Below are 20,317 nucleotides of genomic sequence, written 5' to 3'. Positions count from 1 at the left end.
ATACCTAACACTATTTTTACAGCTTATTTTCATAGTGGTCAAACTACACAGTGTAGCAGCCTTGGTTTTATGCTGAAGAACATTTTTGAAAGCCTATGACACATAGTTATTAAACTGGGAAGACTCCCTTGCAGATAACCAGCTCCAAAGGACTATACCTGGCACTGTTGAGCTCCCATTTGCAAGGTCACTAGTGAAAAACATTTTACCTTTCAAACATGAGTACTAATAGCTATGAACATGAACAGGAGCTTTATACTCTGTAAGAGGGAGCCTGCAGTCCTTGCAGGTTGCTGCTAGGGTCTGGACTCAGTGAGGACAGCAGTGCTGAATGCAATGCTGTTCTGTTAGTCTGCAATTGCGACTGTCAGGAACAGCTGAAGCAGTTGTAGCTCAGCTGCACTACCCTTTCTAGTGGTGGTATTTTTTTAATTAAGACAATGTCTGACAAAGTAAATTAACAGAAGCCGATGCTTTTAGCAGTTTTTTTGCTTCAAATGCCTGATGTCAGCTTGGGCCACATGTACATTCTGCACATGCCATGGGATAGAAAAAGTGAAGACTTCTTTTTCAATTCTCTGCTGCCTGCCCAAACACCACATGTACTGTCTGTTACATGTCGCTTCTGATGAGGTTCATGCTGGGAATTTTTTTTTAAAGGCGAAGTGCTTCTGAAGGAAGGAGTTCAGATTGGGCAGATTGCATTAAAAAATCCTCAGCATCTCTGACTTGAATGCAGTAATTACTTTCTGTGGACACCAACTAGCAGTTTGTAAAGGTTCCAGTTTGGTAGTAAAAAAAAATAAGATGAATCGGGGTAAGCAATGGGGAAAATGGAGCACACATTTACAAAAAGTAGACCAACCACAGAAATTGTTGTAACTAGTAAGAAAAGCACAGGAAAAATTATTTCCGTAAGGTACATACATACTTTGCAGAATAATCCTTATAAACATGAGGGGGCCACTTTTGAAACCTTGTTAGGATATGCGTCTTTTAGCATTATTAAGACTCAGTTTCCTGATTGAGAAATTGTGCAAAATCTGTTCTGTCTGGCACATAATAAAATCAGAGAGAGGTGAGCATCTTAAATAAAAAAAAAAATAGACTATAAGATTCATTATATTCCTGCAGCAACATCTGCTGCAAGCCCTGCCCCGCTTCTTTTTTTTTTTTTCTTAAGGTATTTTACTGCATTCTGAATAAATAGCCAGCCTAACTGATCTGGAGAATTGTTTTCTTAAGCACTTTTCTAATACAGGCAGAACTATTTTTGCTCTAGAGCAAACCTGATCCAGAGTTTGTACTCTTATCATAGATCACATTATTTTGAATTCTTTTAAAGGAGGAAAATCCTCATCTTCAGCCTAGGGATTTGGACACAAATAGACATTAGTGAAGCTTTCACCCATATCTTTTCCAGCCTGCCGTCCATTCTCTTTCATTGTTTCCTTCCTGTCAAAACCCAGGAGGGCTAAAAGTGGCCATCATACCAGCTAACCCCAGCTGCTACACACCCCTTCTGAAGAGCAGGCTGATAATGTTTTCTCTTCAGCACGTTAGACGTAAGCTATTAGAAGCCCAGAAATAGATCCAGGCTCAGGTTTCTTACACAATCTATTTGTTTAACCTGCTGGACCAGTGAACATATTCTAATATTGAGTGTTGACATCTGAAACCAAGGGGAAACTACTGTTCCTATGTAAAATTTTAATTAAACACTATTCATACTTGTTGTTATGGTATGTCAAGATTATTATTTTTTGGAGATGATGTACTATAGGCTCTTCTTTAAAAATGGGGGGGGAAATGAAGAGTGCCTTTAGTAAAAGTGAATTTAGAGGTTACCCAATACACATTAAAAAAAAAAAAAAAAGAAAAAAATAAAAAGGGTGATAGAAATCCACAGGGATCAAGGGTTTTATGGTGAAAAGTGGGATATTTTCTTCTTAGGTGTCCAATTCCAAACTGTGCAAGGGGTATTAGCTTGTAGTTACTGTATGTTAATGTAAGCTGGATGAGTTTGTTTCACCTGTAGAGCTGGGCAAGTAGCTAACCTTACTAAGCTAGAAGTGCTTAGAAGATTGCATTTCTTCTCTTCCTGAACAAACAACAGTCTTGGCTTTCTGTGTAGCAACAGAATGTTGATAGGGATTTCAGAGGGTGGGATGTGCCACAGAAACTTGTGTGCCCTAAACTGTCTTCTGTCCTGTTAAAAGTCAGGACTTCCAGTGTAACAGAAATGAGGAAGCTCATTCACTGTCCATTCCAGTCCCTACTCACTGTTACGGGATGGAGTGGTTTTGGTATGTGTGTTTTTTCTCTTATGGTTTGTTTCTTTAATTTACATGAGAAGGGTATATCACAGTGTTTGCTTTTGAAGCTAGGAGGGAAAATGGAGTTTGGTTTATGGATAGATTGTATAGATGTTTTCATTTACATTTTGGGAGCATATGGGGACTTTTCAGATATGCTTATCACTCAAGTTTGCTTCAAGGTCCTGATCTATGGATCAGGGTCTTAAGCAAATAGCAGTTTTATGACACTAGTGAAACTTTTGGAGGTAATTTGCTATTTGTCTGCTTTCCTGAATTTATGAACTCTTAGTTACTTCAAAATTTACTGTGTGAAATTGTCAGTGCTGCAAAAGACAGTGAAGGTTGCTCATACAAGAACTAATTTTACTACTGGTTTAAGTGTCCTAGTTGTCCACAGAGCTGATCCAAGATATGAAAGGGTGATATCACCTCTGCCTTAATGAAAAAGACAGCATTACTTTTCTGCCTTAATGAAAGAGACAACATTACTTCTGCTATGAAAAGGGAAGACAGAAAAGTAGCAGAGTTGAGGTGGACAGCAGAGGGGACCTGTGCTGCAAGAGGGGCGGGGAGTACCAGTGAGTGTTGTGGCTGCAGAAACACAGTCACCACAAGCACCAGCCATACCTCCTAACTCTTGGCATGGCAGCAAGTCTGGCTTTCCAAGATCCTCACAAAGGCAAAGCAAGCCTGATCATGAGTTTGCATACAGCAGGAGATAATCTTAGGCAGTGCCTGCTCTATTTGTGTCAGGAACCAACTGTAATCACTGGAGTTTGCATTTAAGGTTGCATGGTGCTTCCTGTTATAAGGAACTGCTGAAGTTCTTTGTCATTTCATTAGGCTTGCCAAAACATGTGGTTTAGACTGAAATCGTTCAGAAGGGTTGTAGTGGGTAATTGCCTCAGGAAGAGACCAGTGAGGGTGGTCAGGGGAACAGCAGTGGAGGTGGGAGCCAGGGTGGAAAGGAGTTGCAAAAAAACCTTCCCTTTGGGATTTCCTCAGTCCTGACTATTTGAGTGTAAAAATTAACATCCTTTAATGGGTTGCAGTGCAACTACCTGTTAAGAACCACTACTTGAACACGTCTTATCACATGATATGAAACTTGTGGATGTGCTGGAAAAAAAATATAAAAGTGGGTAGAAGTTTGCTGGGCTTTGCTTTCTTTTCTAATTGTCTTGTTCCCTCTTTTTATAACAAGCTTGTCATTAAAACCTGCATTTGCTTTTAAAATTCAGCCTGTTGAGAACATCTGAGATTCTCAAGTGGCCCATTACCACATGTGGCACTGCCGCCATGCTGGGGCAGGGTCCCCTCAGTTGTGTCCCCGCAGCATGGCGGTGGTCTGCAACATCTCCCTCGGGTTTCCATCTTGTAACCAGAGGCAGCCTCTGATCGTTGTGTCCACCTGCAGAGGAGCAATGGGAGAACACGCTTAGACATTGGGAGCTTGGCGCTCTTACCCCGACACGGGAGGTGTGCCCTGGAGGCAGTGATCACACTGCAGGCAGTGTAGCCTGCCCTCATGACTTGGGTTTTGGTAGCTTTGTGGGCGGCAGGAGCCATGGCCCCTGTGCTGGTGGCCCATGTGTGTGGCCCCAAGCATCCCCGCGGGGTGCCTGGGGAGCTGCTGGGCGCCATGGGCTGCCCTGTGTTACCGTGGCAACCGGCAGATGGGGGCTTCACCAGGGTCAGCGGGAGGCGGCCGCAGCAGGGCCGGCCCAGCCGCTCGGCAACAGCCCCTCCAGCTCTGACAGCTCCACTCTGGCTGGCCAGGAGTAGTTATCAGATTACTTGTATTAAAACCTAATTAAGATGTGTGCCAGTAAATGCAGCGTGATTATTGGATTTGGTGATTTAGCTGCTGCAGGTTGCTGCAATCCAATCACACCATTTCAGCAAATTCAGCTCTGCGGAGCAGAGTGAAAATGTTGTATATCAGTAACCTGACCGTGCTGGAAAAGTGAATAACCTCCTAATGCCTCTGCTATGTCGAGGACTGATCCCCACAGCCGGGTGAATGGGCACTGCCCACAGATCCTCGCATATTAATTTCTTTCAAATCAACTTTAAAACCCAGAGGAGGGGTCACAGTTGTATAAGTTTTTCCCTCACTGCAGATTGCCTGTGGGTTGATGGACCTGTGAGTCCCCCGGCGCAGGGAGCTTGCAGCAGGAATGTTGTGGGTGCCTTCATTTAGCACTGTGTGTTTATAAAGTAGAAGGAAGCTTTTGGTTTTGTCTGTAGGCCACAGACAAGGGGACAATCCAAATATAAGACTGGGAGGTGACAGTTCCAGCTCCGTGGTGTTGGACACGAAGTTTATTCTGCTGAGTAGGATTCACCTCTGTGCCAAAGCTCTGCTTTGTGTTTGATGTTTCACCTAATTTCTACAGAGGCTTGCAGTGGTTGTCTACCCGTAACTGTCGAAATGTAAAGAAACCTATCCGTCCCTTTCTATTTCATTTCTGGACAGGCTAGGGTATAGCTTAGTCTCAGTTCTAAATTTTACTGCTGTATGGAGTGAGAGATGTAGTCTCCAGCAGGTTGTAGCTGCACAAAGTAGCAAGGTTCTAACATAAAACTGCGTATGAGCTGCATGCGAGCTCCAAGCACTGAGAATCAGAGCAAAACATTTACCTTGAAGCATTCGTTACTGCTTGTGATGCCTCAGTTTTGTTCTCCTTCTGCAGAACCACTCATCTCACAAAGCTGCTTCTTTCTTTCCTCCTTTTAGAAATAGGAATTTTGGTTTAGAGTGATTAATAGAAAACTATTTGAAGGGTAGTATTATAACTACTAAATGAGAAATTACTCTGTAGTGCCAGGTTGTGCTGTAAGTAGTCCAAACATAACATGGTTCAAGAGCTACATGTCTTCACTTTGTGCCTTGAAGTAACATGACACAGTGTGGAGTAAATTCCTGTCCTTCAGCACTCCCAGGCCAAGGAGGAGCAGCCGCTCGACATCCCAGCTGGACAGATCTTGCCACCTTGGTAGAAAGATCATCTCATTTGGAATAGAGGGTGAGGAGATAGTGGTCACTCAGATGCTCAGGACGCAGTACACATTTGTATGGTAGGTAGTGTTGCCAAAGTGAATGTGGTGACCGTGCAACCTTACTCACTTGTATTAGCAAAATGTGCAGAAGGTTCTGTCACCCAGTTGTAAAAATGATGGCAGGCATCGATGTGCAGTTGTAACATATGGGAAGTACAGTGAATGTGGGTGGAGCTGTTCATTTCTCATCTTGAATCATTTACGAGATCAGCAGGCAGGCCAGATACAATGCATATGGGAATGTGTGGCTGTGCTGCACATGTCACACGTAATAGCAGATACTGTGAGAGGGCCCAGAGCCTGTCCTCAGGAGCTAAATGCACTGGAGCAGGCTGGTAGTCCCAGTATGCGGACCAGGGGCCAGCTCGGCAGGAGTTTTGGGAGAGCAGACTGACAGAATTTGGAAATTCACAGACTGGGATCTGCACTGACTAGAACTACTCCCTCATTATCCATCTCGACCCAGAATTGCAGAAAGGAATGTTATTAACCCCATACTCAAGCACTGGAGATAGATTCAGACGATAGTAAAGTTGTGGCATGCTAGTCAAACCCAGCACGGTGCCTGTGTCATCTTTCTCCCTCTGCTCAAGGGGACAGTCTAATGTAACATGGTGGGAGGTGAAGGCACAGAACAGAAAAGCATAATTGAGTAGTACTGCCATAATTAACAACTTGTATGTTTACAGCAGTTTATCTGTATCGTCCTTAGCATGATCCAAAAGGAATAGAGCATGGTGAAGCTTGTATCCAGTCATGTTTCCGAAATTTGCATGGGCTGCCTGAGGGTATCTAGTAGAAAGTGTTGTTTTGATGTAAAATTCACATGAGCTGGAAATGACTTCTCTCTGGGTGCCAGAACTGGAGGAAGTCCCTCACACTGACGTGGTCGCTCTTCAGCTGGAGCCCTCTCCTGTGAGAGGAGAGGCATGCCGGGGAAGGGCCTCTCCTCAGGGCTGTGAGAGCAGTGTTTGCACCAGCTGCTGCATGAGCCCTACCACAGTGATGAGCAAGGCTCATCGTGTTGCTGCAGAGATGTGGGTCAGGGTGCTTATGTGTAATAATAAAATAACTGTGTAGTAATTTTGTGCAAGAGGGTCTCTCAAATACTATATAATTGTTCTTAAAAGAGACTGAAACATTAACAGAGCAGAAAAATTATTAATTGAATGTAGAAATCAGCAGAAACTTAGATTCTCAGGGCCTAGAATCTGGACAGTAGTTGACTGAGTCAGGCTCTCATGCATAAGGAGGATTTCATGGCCTTAAGACTTAGAAATAAAGGACTGGAAGATGTCTTTATTACAGATGAAGAAGTGCAGTAAAGTCTCTTATCTTCCTCAAGTTAAATGGATTCTAACATAAGAAGGATATGGACCTGTTGGAGTGAGTCTATAGGAGGGCTGGAGCATCTCTGCTATGAAGACAGGCTGAGAGAGCTGGGCTTGTTCAGCCCAGAGAAGAGAAGGCTCAGGGGAAACCTTACAGCAGCCTTCTAGTACCTAAAGGGGCCTACAAGAAATCTGGAGAGGGATGTTTTACATGAGCAGGTATGGATAGGAAAAGGGGGAATACTTTAAACTGAAAGAGAGCAGATTTAGATTAGACATTAGGAAAAAAATCTTCCCTGTGAGGGTGAGGCACTGGCACAGGTTGCCCAGAGAAGCTGTGGGTGCCCCACACCTGGCAGTGTTCAAGGTCAGGTTAGGTGGGACTTTAAGCAACCTGGTCTAGTAGAAGGTGTCCCTGCCTATGGCAGGGGGGCTGGAAGTGGATGAGCTTTAAGGCCCCTTCTAACACAAAACCATTCTATGGTTCTGTGAAATCAATGGCAAAGCAGTGAGGAGAGCTCGGCTCTCCAGCCTGAAACTATGATGTTGCTTCCAGCAAACACCACCATTGTTCTTCCACTCCCTGGGATCAAGATGCTCATGGGAAAGCTCCATCTTAAAAAACAAAACAAAGAACAGTACAAGAGTGGGGGGTTGTGGGTGGGAATTTTGCTTTGTGTTTTTTGTTGTTTTTTTTTAATTGAAGTTCAATGCCCCTGATATCACCTTTAATAAAGAAATGAAGCATAAACAGCTCCTGTACCAATATGGTATAGTTTGGAAGGTATAGGGAGTGTGAAATTAAACACAGAGCATCTAGGTGTGTAGTTAGTAGAATATCCTGTGCTATCAAAGCGGTGGTTTTGTTTGCTTCATTGGACATTTACAACCAGCTGTCGCTGTTTGCAGCTCACTACATTTAGCTTTGTTTTTATCCCTGGGGGATGGTCCTGCAACTCCTCAAATCCCTTTTGCAAGGAAATGTTAGCAGAGAAACAGGACACTGAAATATGAGTATTCAGTGTTTGCTACATGGTCGTTGTGGTTTGATTGCAAGGAAGCTGGCTGGCTGATACAGATCAGTAAATATCAGCTTTGACATCGATTTCGGCAATTTTGTTTCAGCTAGATTTTCCTAGTTTCTTTTCAAGAAATTTGGGGGTGTTTACTAATGCAGTTCTTTGAACAATCCTGATAAGAATGTGGATATTCAGAGACATGAGCTTAGCTGAGTTATGTCAGCAGTACAAGTCAAAACTACCACACAGAACTTGAAAGCAGGACTCAGAAAATCACACGCCTTATTGTAAGCATGTAAGTAATTCCATTAAAAACATAGCCTATATGAGAGAGACAACCTAAATCAGCTGAAGCTGTATTTCAAGATATTGCACAAGAAATAGTTTACAAAAGCAAGTGCAAAGTTTAGATTCAGAACTAACCTTGACAAAACCAGTCAATTTATGCTCCCTAAGAGCATAGTGGTTAAAGCTGTGTAGGTTTTTCCCTAGAGTACTGTTAATTTAAGGCAAGAAGCTTCTAAGATATCCAGAAGGACTTCTAATTAGAGACATTTGTATTTAAAGAATGAAATGCGTTTAATATAAAAACATAATTTCCAGCTTCTTTGTGTTTGTGTCCCATGCTACAGGTGCCAAACAGACTTTTTTGTGGCAGGAGTAATGAACAGTCACTATGGCCATAGCAAGCCATACTCGCTTTTGTGATTAAAGAAGTAAAGGTGGCAGTTGCCCTGTGTTGTCCCAACTTGGGCACTTGTTTTCAAGTGTAAGCAAAAGGCCCCTGCTTATTCCTTCTCCTCTTTTCATCCTTTCCCAGGAATCCCTGTTACACTGTTAAAGGATCTACACAGACGTGTTTACTTATCACTAAGCTCACTCAAAATACATGTTGCATTCTGGAATAAGTTTTGCACATGAGCAGCTTGCAAAGAGCAGTGGACAGAAAACAAGTTTTTGTCACTTCAGGTCCAGTTTGTCAGGGGGTTGGGGTATTTGGATTTGTACTCTGTGCTACTGCCTGTGTTTTAGGAGCGCAGTTACTGAAGCAGCTACTGAGCGTGCAGCTTGCTTAGCTACAGGGATCAGGATGCAGTCCTGCAGGCTTTACTGATGTCACTTAATAGCAAAGCAAATTTGCTGTCGTGTCATGATAAGGCTTCTAAATTAGAAGTGCAAACCTTTACAAGTGCTCATTTAAAGTGTAAAGATAAAATATATTGAATGCCCATCCTGGGAGTAATACTTCAGTCTCAGCCCAACCACCAGGCTGAGCTCTGTCAGCTGGGAGCTGCACCCGCCAGTGCAAACATCAAAGCTTCTACTGTGAACTCCAACTTCAGATGCTCTGCAACCCTTTTATCTATTTTTCTCCCAGGTTACAGCAGCTTGACAAGCATTGCCAGGCCACTGCCCAGCAGTTAGTGGAGTTGCTCAACAAACAGAATCAGCTCTTCAAAGAGAAGCAGCTGCTTACAGAAGAGGTGCAGTTTCTGCGAACACAGGTACTGTGCCAAAAGAAAAGAAAGTGAGGGGAATATTCTGCAGCTTTAGCAGAATCTAGAGAAATCTGCCAGCAGTCTCATTTCAGATGTTGGATTTCGTGCTGTTGTTGTTTTAAAGAAGGTATTACCTTATGAAATTTAAAAAAATTATAATAATCCATGTTTAGAAAGATGACTAGTAGCTGAACCTGAGCTTCACTTAAGCCTAAACTAAATAAAGCCTTTTGAAGGGACAATAAAACAGCAGAAGTTATTGTTGATGACAATTCCTAGCTTTCTTATCAAAAGATTTTGTGTTCCTTTTTCAGAGAAAAGGGATATTTGTTCTTTAACAGCATTATTGTTTAAACAGTAGCTTCATGTTGAAAATTCCTTTGAGCTTTTTGCTGACATTTATCTGACTTAAATCCCCCTACCATTTTGTGGTATTTTCCCCCCCCCCTTATTTTTAGAAGTCATTTATCTTCCCTGCTGCTCCATGACCACTCACCCAACAGCAAGCACAGAATCAGTCTGCCTGAGCACCGATCGCTGCACAGCATCTCTAGTAGGCATGACTCTGCCTCCAGTGGTCTCTACGAAGCTGTGGCTTGCCATGGGCTGTTGTTGCTTTGGGTTTTTTTTGGGCCACTGTTCTTCAGCCAGTCAGTGCTTTGGAAATAAGGGAGAGAGCTGCAGGGTTTGGTTTTGGATTTGTTGTTCTTTCTTTAACTTGTTTCAGGACAAGAAGGAGAACTAACAAACACAGAATGGTTTTCAGTTAAACTGCCAAATAATCAAACCCTTGTTCTGGGACTAATTAAATGAACTAATTTGACCATATCATAATGCTTTTAACTACCAAACCTAGTGAGTTTGCCCAGGATCACTGGAACATTCAGTGTAACAAAAGGCATTCAGTGTAGGAAATTTAGTGCCATAGCAAACCCAGCAGTAAATAGAACATGAATCACTTTAGAACTTTGAAAAACAGTAGGATTTAAGTATTTTATAGGCTTTTTATCTCAGAATTTAGTAAATGTTTAACCTAGGGGAATAAAATCCATACTTTGTTATGCCTTTAATCATGACAGTATGTTTGGGTTTTACAGGATTTCCTGTCGTAGCAGACAAACTTGGTAGCTCAAGATAGTGTAAGGTTATCAGCATGTAGTAACTATGGGCAAATTTCATGGCAACCATATTGTTCTCTCTGTAAGATGGTTGTTCAGAAAAGAAAATTAACATTTCTGTTTTAAAGGCAGCACTCTGGGTTATGTGAGCAGACTTTACATGGTCCATAGGGATTGTGTTATTGATAATCTATCTGTAAGTGAGCATGCCTTTATGAAGTTGGGCAGAAGTACAGGAAACAGACAAAACAGGAAAAAATCATTACAATATTACACTGCTATCAAGGCCTGACAGGCAAAAGCTTCCTTCTTTATGTTCATTACAAGTTAATTGTGCTCCAGAGAATACTTTTTAACTTTGGAACACTCTGAAGACAAGAATGATATAAAAAATAATTGCGAAATGAGTCCTAAAAATCTATTTGCAGCTATTTAAAGCAATGGTGGTTCTCTGGGAATTGGAATTCAGCCCAAAAGAGCTGCCTGGAATATCAGACAATTGTTTTAAAGAAACTAAAGAACCGTTCACCATAAATGGGAGCTCTGAACTACAGAAGGATGCAGTCAGAGTAAAAATATAGTTAAAAAAATGTTTCAACTTCAGAATCAGTGTTGATTGTAGGTGAAAGTGACATCATACTCCACATTTTACTGTATTGTTCAACATTTCTCCTTTGTAATGAATTTATTTTGTTTTGGTGGGGGAGAAGAGGGAGAAACCTGGTCTTTTAAAAATAATGTAAAATATACTAACTTAATGTGCTATTGTATCTTGGAACATAAGCCACTAGTAACTGCAGTTGCATATTTCAGGGGAAAAAATGGGATGCAGATCTCAAACAGGACACAGATGGAATCAAGTAAAAACCTGGATGGATAAAGAGAAATGAGCAGAAGTAGGTATTTTTTCTGTATCCTATATATAGATACAGGGGAGGGAGAGGAAAGGAGGACTAAAACTATTTGCAGATGTGGGTTGAATCTGGCAAACACTTCAAGACAAAAGGGAGAAGGAAGTGCTGGAAACATTTTTGGGTTTGAAATTGTTGGAGCTTTTTATGTTTGTTTCTTTTTAAGCACTTAAAAATGTAGGACAAGCGCTCCACTGCAAGGACAGGCTTACCTGACAGAATTAAAAGAAAAAAACCTTTAAAGATGTAAACTGGGAGGGGAAGGAGGGCGTACAGCTCCTAGAAAGGTGAGAACTTCTAGAAGAGCTCAGCTTTTACGATAGGTACTTTTTGGTCTGGATCATCACTGTGTTTGTGTTTTGATTTGGAATTGGTGAATTTTCTTGCTTCCAGTTGTATTCTCCTTCTAAGGAAGCTGAATCCTTTCTATTTCTTCAGAAAGGCTACAGTTTGTTTTGGGATAAATCATAAAACTTCATGTCACGTTGAAAGATACATTATATAAGTGATTGTATTTGGAGTGATACTGTTGGAGTTACAGTATTGATACATGCTTAGAGCTGTTCCTGTTGCCTTGGAAAAGTTACTTAACTTCAATGTAAAAGTCCCATATTTTAGAATTGCATCATTTATTTTAATCTAGCTGACGGGCGGTGGCGGGAAGACAAATCTATCGGATTTGCTTTAAAAACTCAGGTCACTTCCACTGCAAATTTTGTTTCTAGTGTTAGTGTTTCCTGTAAGGGGGCTAAGAGAGAAAGGAAGGAAGGAAGTTTAGTCTTTAAATCCAGCTACATTCTGGTTTGCTGGGAGTCTGTTTTTTCATGGAAAACTCATTTGACACTGTTTGTTAAGAAAATTCTGGGGTTTAAAGTGAATTTAAAAAGTCATCATGAAAGAAATAATACCTGATCCTGCTACATGCTGAGTTCCCTTATAGGTAACCTGATTTAAAACTTTCAACATCCTTGTTGAAGGTTTAACCAACACAAGCACCACAGTTTTTGAAAACACCTTTCTCATTCTCAGCAGTGAATTACATGCTTTTAAAGGAATAATGTTAAATCTTCTATTATGGAAAGAAGCTCAGTATTATTTCTGAATAACCACCTGCCTAAATGACGAAGATGCTCACTCTTTAACTTTCATTTTCATATAGTTAAAAAGGACCAGTATGAAAGTGTGGCCTGACCTTATAGCCTGGGCTTGTGTTGGGCCATTACAATAATATTCAATAGATGGCACTACTATTTAATAATGGAATACAGTATAATGTATTCAGGTCCACGTAAAGGTAGTCAAAAGTCTAATTACAGGATTTACAATTCTTGTTTTGAAGGTTTTCAGAAGATTCAAGTTTTGAGTTTCTACCTTTTAAAGTCTCTCTTGCATTGCAACTCACTCTGAGTCAGGAAAGTAAGAGCTATTTAGCTCCCCTCCTATATAGATACTAACTACAAATGTGCATAGCAGAGCAAACATCTAAATGGAGATGATTACTAGAAGCCTCAGTGCTGTGTTTCTGAAAGCTGGGATGCTCCTTGCTAGCAGGACCTGCCTTGGTGTCCATCACTTTGACAGAAAGTATGTGTCCCAGTGGATAATCCCCTTGCAGATCCCAGCTGCTGAGCCAGCAAGAGCACAGACCTGCAGGACTAGGAACTGGGGACTGCCCTCAGCTCAGACTGTTGTCCACGCTGCTGCTCTTGCCTTCCCCCACAAAGACTTCCTCCTACGAGCCATCCCCTCCCTGGCAGGCACCCATTGCTCTCCATGTGCTCTCCCTGTGCTCTCCCTACGTCCAAGCCACTAAACCAGTCTCCTCCCTCATTACAGATGTCTTTTTCACAGTGAACAGACCACCTTCCTTCTCAACAGAAGTTAAAATACACTCACTTGTGACTGTATTCCTATCCTTGCCCCTCCAGTCGCTCAGTGGGAGGTACTTTCAGAACTACAACTGTTCCTTAGCAGCAGTTTTGTTTTCTTATGTCAGCAGGAAATTTCAGTGAGGTCCCAGCAACGGATGCAGTGTGTAACGTGCTCCATTTGCTTTTAGAAAGAAGGGGAGTTTTATGTCCAGGAAACAAGTAGCTCATCCATCTCTGATGTCAGAAGGGTTTCAGGTTGATCCTTACACAGTCATCAACTGTTCTTAGGAGGCCTGAAGACTGCTTAGGTTACTGGGGAGAGAGCTTTGGGGTTTTTTAGTGGAGTTGCAATGCACAAAACTAGTGCCCCTACCAGGTATTTGTAACACCCTGTGATATTCCATAGACAGGAGCTGTGGGTTGAATTTTTGTGGTTTATTGTTTGGGGGGGTTTAAGTAGGTGAAAGTCTTCATCACTGCCTGTATAGTCAGAGGTGATGAGAGTTAAACTATGACAGGAGGGGATAAAGATAGAGCTCTGCTTGGTGTCTGACATGACACTGCAACTGCTGCATCACCCAGTATTTTACTCTTCAGAGTTTGTGAACCTGCAGCTGTAGTAGGCCTGCATCTCCTGTGAAGTGTCTGGCCAGTGGGCAAAGCTGGGAGCAGCTCAGGAGCTAAGCCTGGACCTCCTGAGAGCTCCACCTGGGCATTTGCACCTCCGCAAATAAGGACTGAGGCACCTAAGCCACCTGAGTGCTCTCTAACCAAAGAACTTAGTGGCTTCTCTACCCTCCACTGAGTTAACAGCAATGAAACCATTCGGCTGTCCATGGCTCTGCTCCTACAGACACTCTGAAGCTGTACACCTGAGAATACCCAGCACCCAGAGAGAACAGGCGCTGCTGAGGTGAGGAGGTGGTGGTGGCAGGAACCTGGGCACTCTGTGCTGCAGCTGTGTACCGAAGTACTGGTGAGTGGATGAGAAGCTGTAAGACGGGAAAGGTCCCTGACCAAACTCATCTACCAGTTACCTGTGCATTAGGAGTGACAACACTGTGTCCATTTAGTTACAGAATTGCACAGCTTAAGTGGCTGATTTAGCATCCAGGCTGCTGTGTAGTGGATTATGATGATACCCTCTCTGTATTTGTGCTTTATTGTTAAAGCAGTTGCGGCCAGGCTGTAGTCAGGTGGAGGAATTCCTACTTCGTCACTCAAGGTGAGGTGCTGCATGTCACAAAGAATGGAGGGGTAACTGTGGTGACGACAGATGTGCGGGCACCCTGAGGCTTCGGGCTGGAAGTACTGGCACTGATCTGATTTACAGGCAGGGCTAATGAAATGCTTTTATAACTGTAGGTGACAAGAAGCAGAAAATGGGAGGTTTTGAGTTAGAGGAATCTGTGGCAGTCTGACATTTCCAGGCTACAGATGTTTTGAAGCTTAGTGGTATGAAATATGGCCTGAAGAGGAAAGCCTAGAAAGGAGAGCCTCTACCTCTACAGCTGGGCATGGTTGCTTTAGTAGGGGGAGCAGTGAGACAACATGTTGGGCAGTCATGAAGGGCAGCTGTGGGGAGAAGGGGGCTGGCTGGGCTGTTGTAAGCCACCCACCACAGCACCAGTTGCCAGGAGGCTTCTTCAGGAGCTAAGTGTTGGGGACTTTTGCCTTTTTAATCTGCCAGTACTCTCATGCTGGCTGTAACGCTGGGGAGTACTGCAGTGTGGCGCTAGGCCTCCTTTCACTGGCACTGACTCAGAATGTAAGCCCCACGGCTTCCTGTAGCTGTAGTTCATTCTTCCCTGTGCTGGGTGTTGGTGCATGTATTTTGAGGGGAAAAGTCCCATGTTACTGTTTTTAATTAATCCTTTTTATGAAACTGCAGCTTCATAAATTCTTTTTTAACTCAGCCATAAATCCCTTATCAAGTAAGGAGGGTGAGGGAAGTGAACCCTTCTGCCCTCTAATGCAAAACCAGACAAAGTAGAAAGTTTATTTTTATTTCTGAGGTCATTTACATCTGTTAAATTCCAGTGTCAGAACTCCAGTGGCATACTAAGAGGTAGCTCCCCCAGCTCCAGTAGAGTTTGATGTCTTGCTTAAGAGCCACTCTTGAAGTGCTCCTGAGGAAGCACAAACAAGAGCTATGCAAGAGCTTCGGAGGGGCACATTAGCCTTCCAGCCAGAGGTGTTTCCTCCTGGCCCAGGCAGTCACTTCCCGTTTTGCTGCAGCTCCCACCCTGTACACACTCCCTCCAATTCCCAGTAAACATGCTCTGGCACAAACCTGCCGCCTCCTTCCTGGAAGGCAGAAGGGGTGGGATCTGAGATGTGCCCCAAAACAAGAGCTCAGTTATTTACTGCTAAACATGAGCCATGTCTAAAGCTTGTGGAGATCCTGTTAGTCAGAAATCAAACAGTTCTCCTCCTTGCTACCTGTAAGACTTCTGATCTTCAAAAGCAGTGAGAGCAGCAGGCCCACAGGAACCACTGGCTTCAAAACAGCGTTTGTTTACACTACACTGCCACAGCCTTACCCATTTCTGTATTTCTCTTCTAAGAACTCACCCACAGGCTGAAGGGACACAAATGAGAAACACAGGCAATGCAATACAGATACTCACACGCCCATCTCTTCCTTTTATCTTTCAGGGCTGCTCTGCACCTGGCTGAAACCGGTCTGAGGCTCACCCAGAGTCACCTCTGCAGAACACAGGCATGCTTGCTGCTCAGTTCACCTGGTTTCTGTTCGGTTTCAGCTACAGAATCCTAAATATTATTAAGCCTCACTAACCTACCCAGCTTCCTAAGAAGACAGCCGAGACTGTTCTGAAGACCAGGCTTGCAAGTGTTGGAACAGCAATAACATAGCATGGACCGAATTTGTAATTTGTACAATTTTCTATAAAATGTTTTTATCTATTTTTATGATTGAATGTAGATGTCTTAAAGGCTGAAATACCAATAAACTTAATTGGCTTTTTACTTTTCCTCCTCCTGAATCCAAGGGGAGGTGGGAGAAGGGGACTCATAAGCCCTGCACAAGCCAACTGCATTCCTGTCTATAAACTCATTAACAGAACCTATGTGGAAACCTTATTTTTACAAGGTATTTGTCACTTTTTATAACAGAAGTGAGAGTCCCAACCACTTCTTATCCATCAGAAAAGCCTAAGGATAAGTAAGAAATACTCCATATAATGTGGAAGCATTTCCATGGGCAGAAGTCACTGGATCAAGCCTTTAAGAGAAAGGCGCCCTCATCAAGTAGTACAGATCAGCTAAGGGGGTGACAAAAGACTTTCCCACCAGCAAATATTGAGCAGTTCTCTCAGATGGGCACCAGCTGAACTTGTCTTCAAATTACTGAACTTAAAACATCTGGAGGATATACATGGAGGGCTTTTTTCTGGTTAACTGCACACCTGGGTTTTGAAAAGTTCCTTTCCAAATACCGGACTGTTTCAGAAATAATTCAGCTAAATCTTCTGCTAACTAGCACAGGAGAATCTACGTACATATGAAAAAAGCTTCTACATCTACTACCTTCAGTGTACCTGTAGAATTGCTTTAGTAAAGGGGGGAAAAGTGCAAAGAACAGTTCCCCATTAATAAAGCTACCTCAGCCAGCATGAATACATAAGATATAACAAAAATAGGAGTAACAACACATGCAAGAAGTTACCATTTGCTCTGTGTGGGGGACAATCTTTCCTTGCTTTGCATTTTAAGAATTATTAGTGGTACAACCCTAACATCAAAGTGGGCTTTCCTCCCTACTTCAATTTCCTGCCACATTAAACTGCCAAACACATCTGATTGCCTCCTTGAACTGCTTCCAGTCTGACAATAAACACACTTAAAATGGCCTCAAGTTTTTAGGACAAGAAAGCCTGATGACAATAAGTTCAGTCAAAAACTGGGTTTTCCACAGTAATCAGGCTGACAATTATTTAAGTGTCACTACTTTATGGATGGTTACACAGGTAAGAATATACATTTATAAATATAGGAATATGCAAACTTATTGTTTAAATCTGTTTTTTATTATTCCACAGCATAAATCTGTGTGTAGATAGGAGAAAGTGCCTATAAACTACACACGCAAAAGAACTTGGCACCTAGTCCCAACAGTTAGGCGTCACCGAGTTCCTGGAGCTGCCGTGCCCTGGCCCAAGGCACAGCTGGACCCTCAACCTTTTGGACCTTTTGCACAGCCATACTTCATCTCAATGCATCCTGGGTGAGGAGGTGTTCACACTCAGCCCAGGAGTAGGCTCAATCCAGTGCCTTTCTGGGAGTCTAGAAGGAATCTATTTCCAGGCAGCAGCTACTCTATTTTGTAGCAATTAATTAGTCATTAAGCACAGGCAGCACCAGATCTACCTGTCTAAAGCTCTTCCCCACCTCACTTCTCCTTAGGCACAAAATGCTTGGGTTTACAAGTGTCAGACTAGGTGACCAAATCCAGGAGATCCCACATCCACAGCCGGAGCAGGATCCTGTGACGTGGCGTGCAGCCTGGCCAGACAGTCCTGCTGCTGCTGCAGCTGATCACCAGTCACCTATTCCCACCGAACTACTGGGTCATGCGCTTCCCTATTAATTACAAGGTGGGGGAGAAAACAGGAGGAAAAAAAAGTCCAAACCCTGAGAGCTGGACAAAGCACCTCCCATTCCAAGGAAGCCTTCCTGCCCCAGACCTGAGCTAAAACCCAGGCGACTGCTCTAGGGACACTCAGCCCTCAGAGCCGGCTGGTGCAAATGGCCCTGGGCCAGCTCATGGGCTTCAAAGAGTCCCACTCCGAGGTGCCCTGCAAATCCCACCTGCCTGTTTTTTCCTCTCCTTACCCTAAGGCATTACTTAGCTCCAGGATGCAAGGCTAGGAATTTCATCAGATGACAAATCACTTCAATCGTGGGTGTTCTGATAGGAGCATAGCCCATCATTCCTTCCAAAGTGCAACCCAAATTTCCTTTTACAAGTGACATGCACCTCGTGGAATTAACATGATCCATCTGTATGGGAACAGCCTTGGTCCAAAGCACAGATACATCTTGCTTGGTCATAAAAACTTTTTTTTTTGACAATACTGTAACTTAATAATGTACAAGCTGAAACTGATCACCCAGCATTTGAAATACGTCACAGCAAGTTACAGTTATCACTAGGACTTCACAGCAAATAAAACTTGTAACTAAACATGCACAGGTCATTATATACAGAGTGATAAAAAAATAACGATGTACATTTTCTTGTAAAAAGAAATTAAGTAAATTCTTTGTGCATTTCAGGATTGAAATGTCTAACCTATATAAAATTACTTTAAAATATGAAGTAAATATTTAACCCAAAACTCGAGAAATCTTTTGTAATCTGCAATATAGCCTTCTCATTTCAGTTTTTCTTTCTCTGACACAGAACAACTTAGGAATTTTATCCGCTAAGATATTTAATAGTAATGTGCAGATATAAAAAAATACGTCCTTTGTGGCAAGCTTGAACATATATATATATATATATTTACAAACCTCCAGAACAAATTAGCATTAAAAAACACAGAAGTAGCAGATTGACATAGTGCTTTATTTAAGCTGTCTGTACGAAGGAAAATAATGTGCATCCCTATCATATACGTGTAAAAATACTAAGGATGTACAGTGTACAAAAACAGTTTCTTGTAGTTATTTCACATCCTTGTGGGTCATATACTTAAGGAAATAAACAGTTTAAGTATGACCTACAGTAATACGGTTCCTTGGGTTCATAGTCGTGTCTGCTTAATATCCTTAACCATATGACTAGATCTTGCATGGATCTAATGAAAGAACTAGCAAGGTCAAGAAATGTCACAAACTCTAAAGCTACAGGGAGGTAATTCAATTACCAATTTAGAGGTTTTTATTTAAATAAATACTTTACATTTCATGCTTGCCTGTAATGCACTACCAGGAGCAAGATAAGGAAATTCTACTGTAGACAGTACAAACAGTAGCAGCAAAGTGTGTACATTGAGGTGTAATATATAGACCCTGCAGTTAGTAAGGAACGACCTTACTTTTGTACTCTAGGAGAAGCACATGGCCCCTGCAAGAACAGTCAGCTTGAAGAAGCCGCAAGTAAAGATGGAAAAAAAAACGGAAAACAATACTGGAATAAATGTTCTTTAAGCGACAGGAATGTACTGGAAGATGGATTAGTGTGGAAAGCGAAGCTGTGTGCAAAACTGCCAAAATCCAAACAGAAATGACCTACTTCCTCCGAGATGGCTGCAGTACAAGGAGGGCATACTCTAGGTCATGGAAGTCAGTACAAGCTGGAGTCAAAGTCTGAAACGTACTGTGCTCCAAAGGCTCGCCAAGGTAACCGCCACCACCTCCCACCCAAATCCAACCGCAACTGCAAACAGCAAAAGAAGAGCTTCAAGAGTTTCACGCGGCACTGCCTTTCTTTCATCCCCTTCTAACACTGGTAAGAGAGAGAATTCCCCAACCCTGGGCAGCACGAAGTGGCCACTGACTCTCTCTGTAGCATAAACTTGCTCAATGATGTTCTGGAAGGCAGACGGGTTTTTGAAATAGCTCACTGACAGGTATTTACTGCAAACCGCACTCTAGCTCACTACGCAATGGTGCGCTAACCACAGGGCTGCTTCTGCACATGAGAAGCGGCTGGCCAGAGGCATGGCACTGGCTGGGCATTAGCTACAGAAGCCCTGTGTCAAGAAACTTATTGCTATTACAAGCTGACAACACAGGGGGAAAAACACAGGCATGTAACAGATTCTGAATCACTATAGTTTCAGTCTGTAAGCACGAGGTCTTTGCAGAAAACTCATTAATGCCCATCTGATTGATAAGTACTCAGTTACTTCAGTCACTCACTGCATCAGCGCGCAGACACCTCTATGCCTCCAGTGCCAAGCAGACCCGCAATGCATGTGCTATGCACCTCTCTCTGCAGAGGGATAATCTAATCCCTAGACGTGTTTAGTGTTACAAGGTGACAGAAGGAGATCTTATGTAGTTAGAATATACATCATGATATATTTCTGACTGATTATCCATCCATTACTAAAGAGAAAACACAAAACATGAATAACTCTAAATAAGTCTGTGTCTTTAGCTGCCTTGCTGAATGCCTGTCTGCCCCTTGACTGTCCCAGCAAATGCACTGCCAG

At 42.6% G+C, this 20,317-nt stretch overlaps 1 protein-coding gene across 2 annotated transcripts in view; it reads left to right on the top strand.

Annotated features, from left to right (window-relative positions):
* SDCCAG8 (SHH signaling and ciliogenesis regulator SDCCAG8) overlaps positions 1-15,926 on the top strand; it is a 115,110-nt gene extending 99,184 nt beyond the window's left edge. Inside the window, exons 17-19 of one of the 2 annotated variants that reach the window (XM_062637346.1) lie at positions 9,110-9,236; positions 11,162-11,244; positions 15,789-15,926. In XM_062637346.1, the coding sequence (XP_062493330.1) occupies positions 9,110-9,236; positions 11,162-11,212 (178 nt within the window). In that variant the 3' untranslated portion in view covers positions 11,213-11,244; positions 15,789-15,926. Of the gene's footprint in view, positions 1-9,109; positions 9,237-11,148; positions 11,245-15,788 lie in introns of those variants that run through there. The other variant, XM_062637347.1, reaches the window with a different exon arrangement.
* Positions 15,927-20,317: the final 4,391 nt, after the last annotated feature.

Source organism: Pezoporus occidentalis, unplaced genomic scaffold (genome assembly GCF_034315485.1).
Source record: "Pezoporus occidentalis ecotype Australia unplaced genomic scaffold, CSIRO_AGI_Poc_V1 ctg52, whole genome shotgun sequence".
Classification (NCBI taxonomy): domain Eukaryota; kingdom Metazoa; phylum Chordata; class Aves; order Psittaciformes; family Psittacidae; genus Pezoporus; species Pezoporus occidentalis.
Note: the sequence above shows the minus strand (reverse complement) of the source record. Positions and strands in the feature narration are given on the sequence as shown.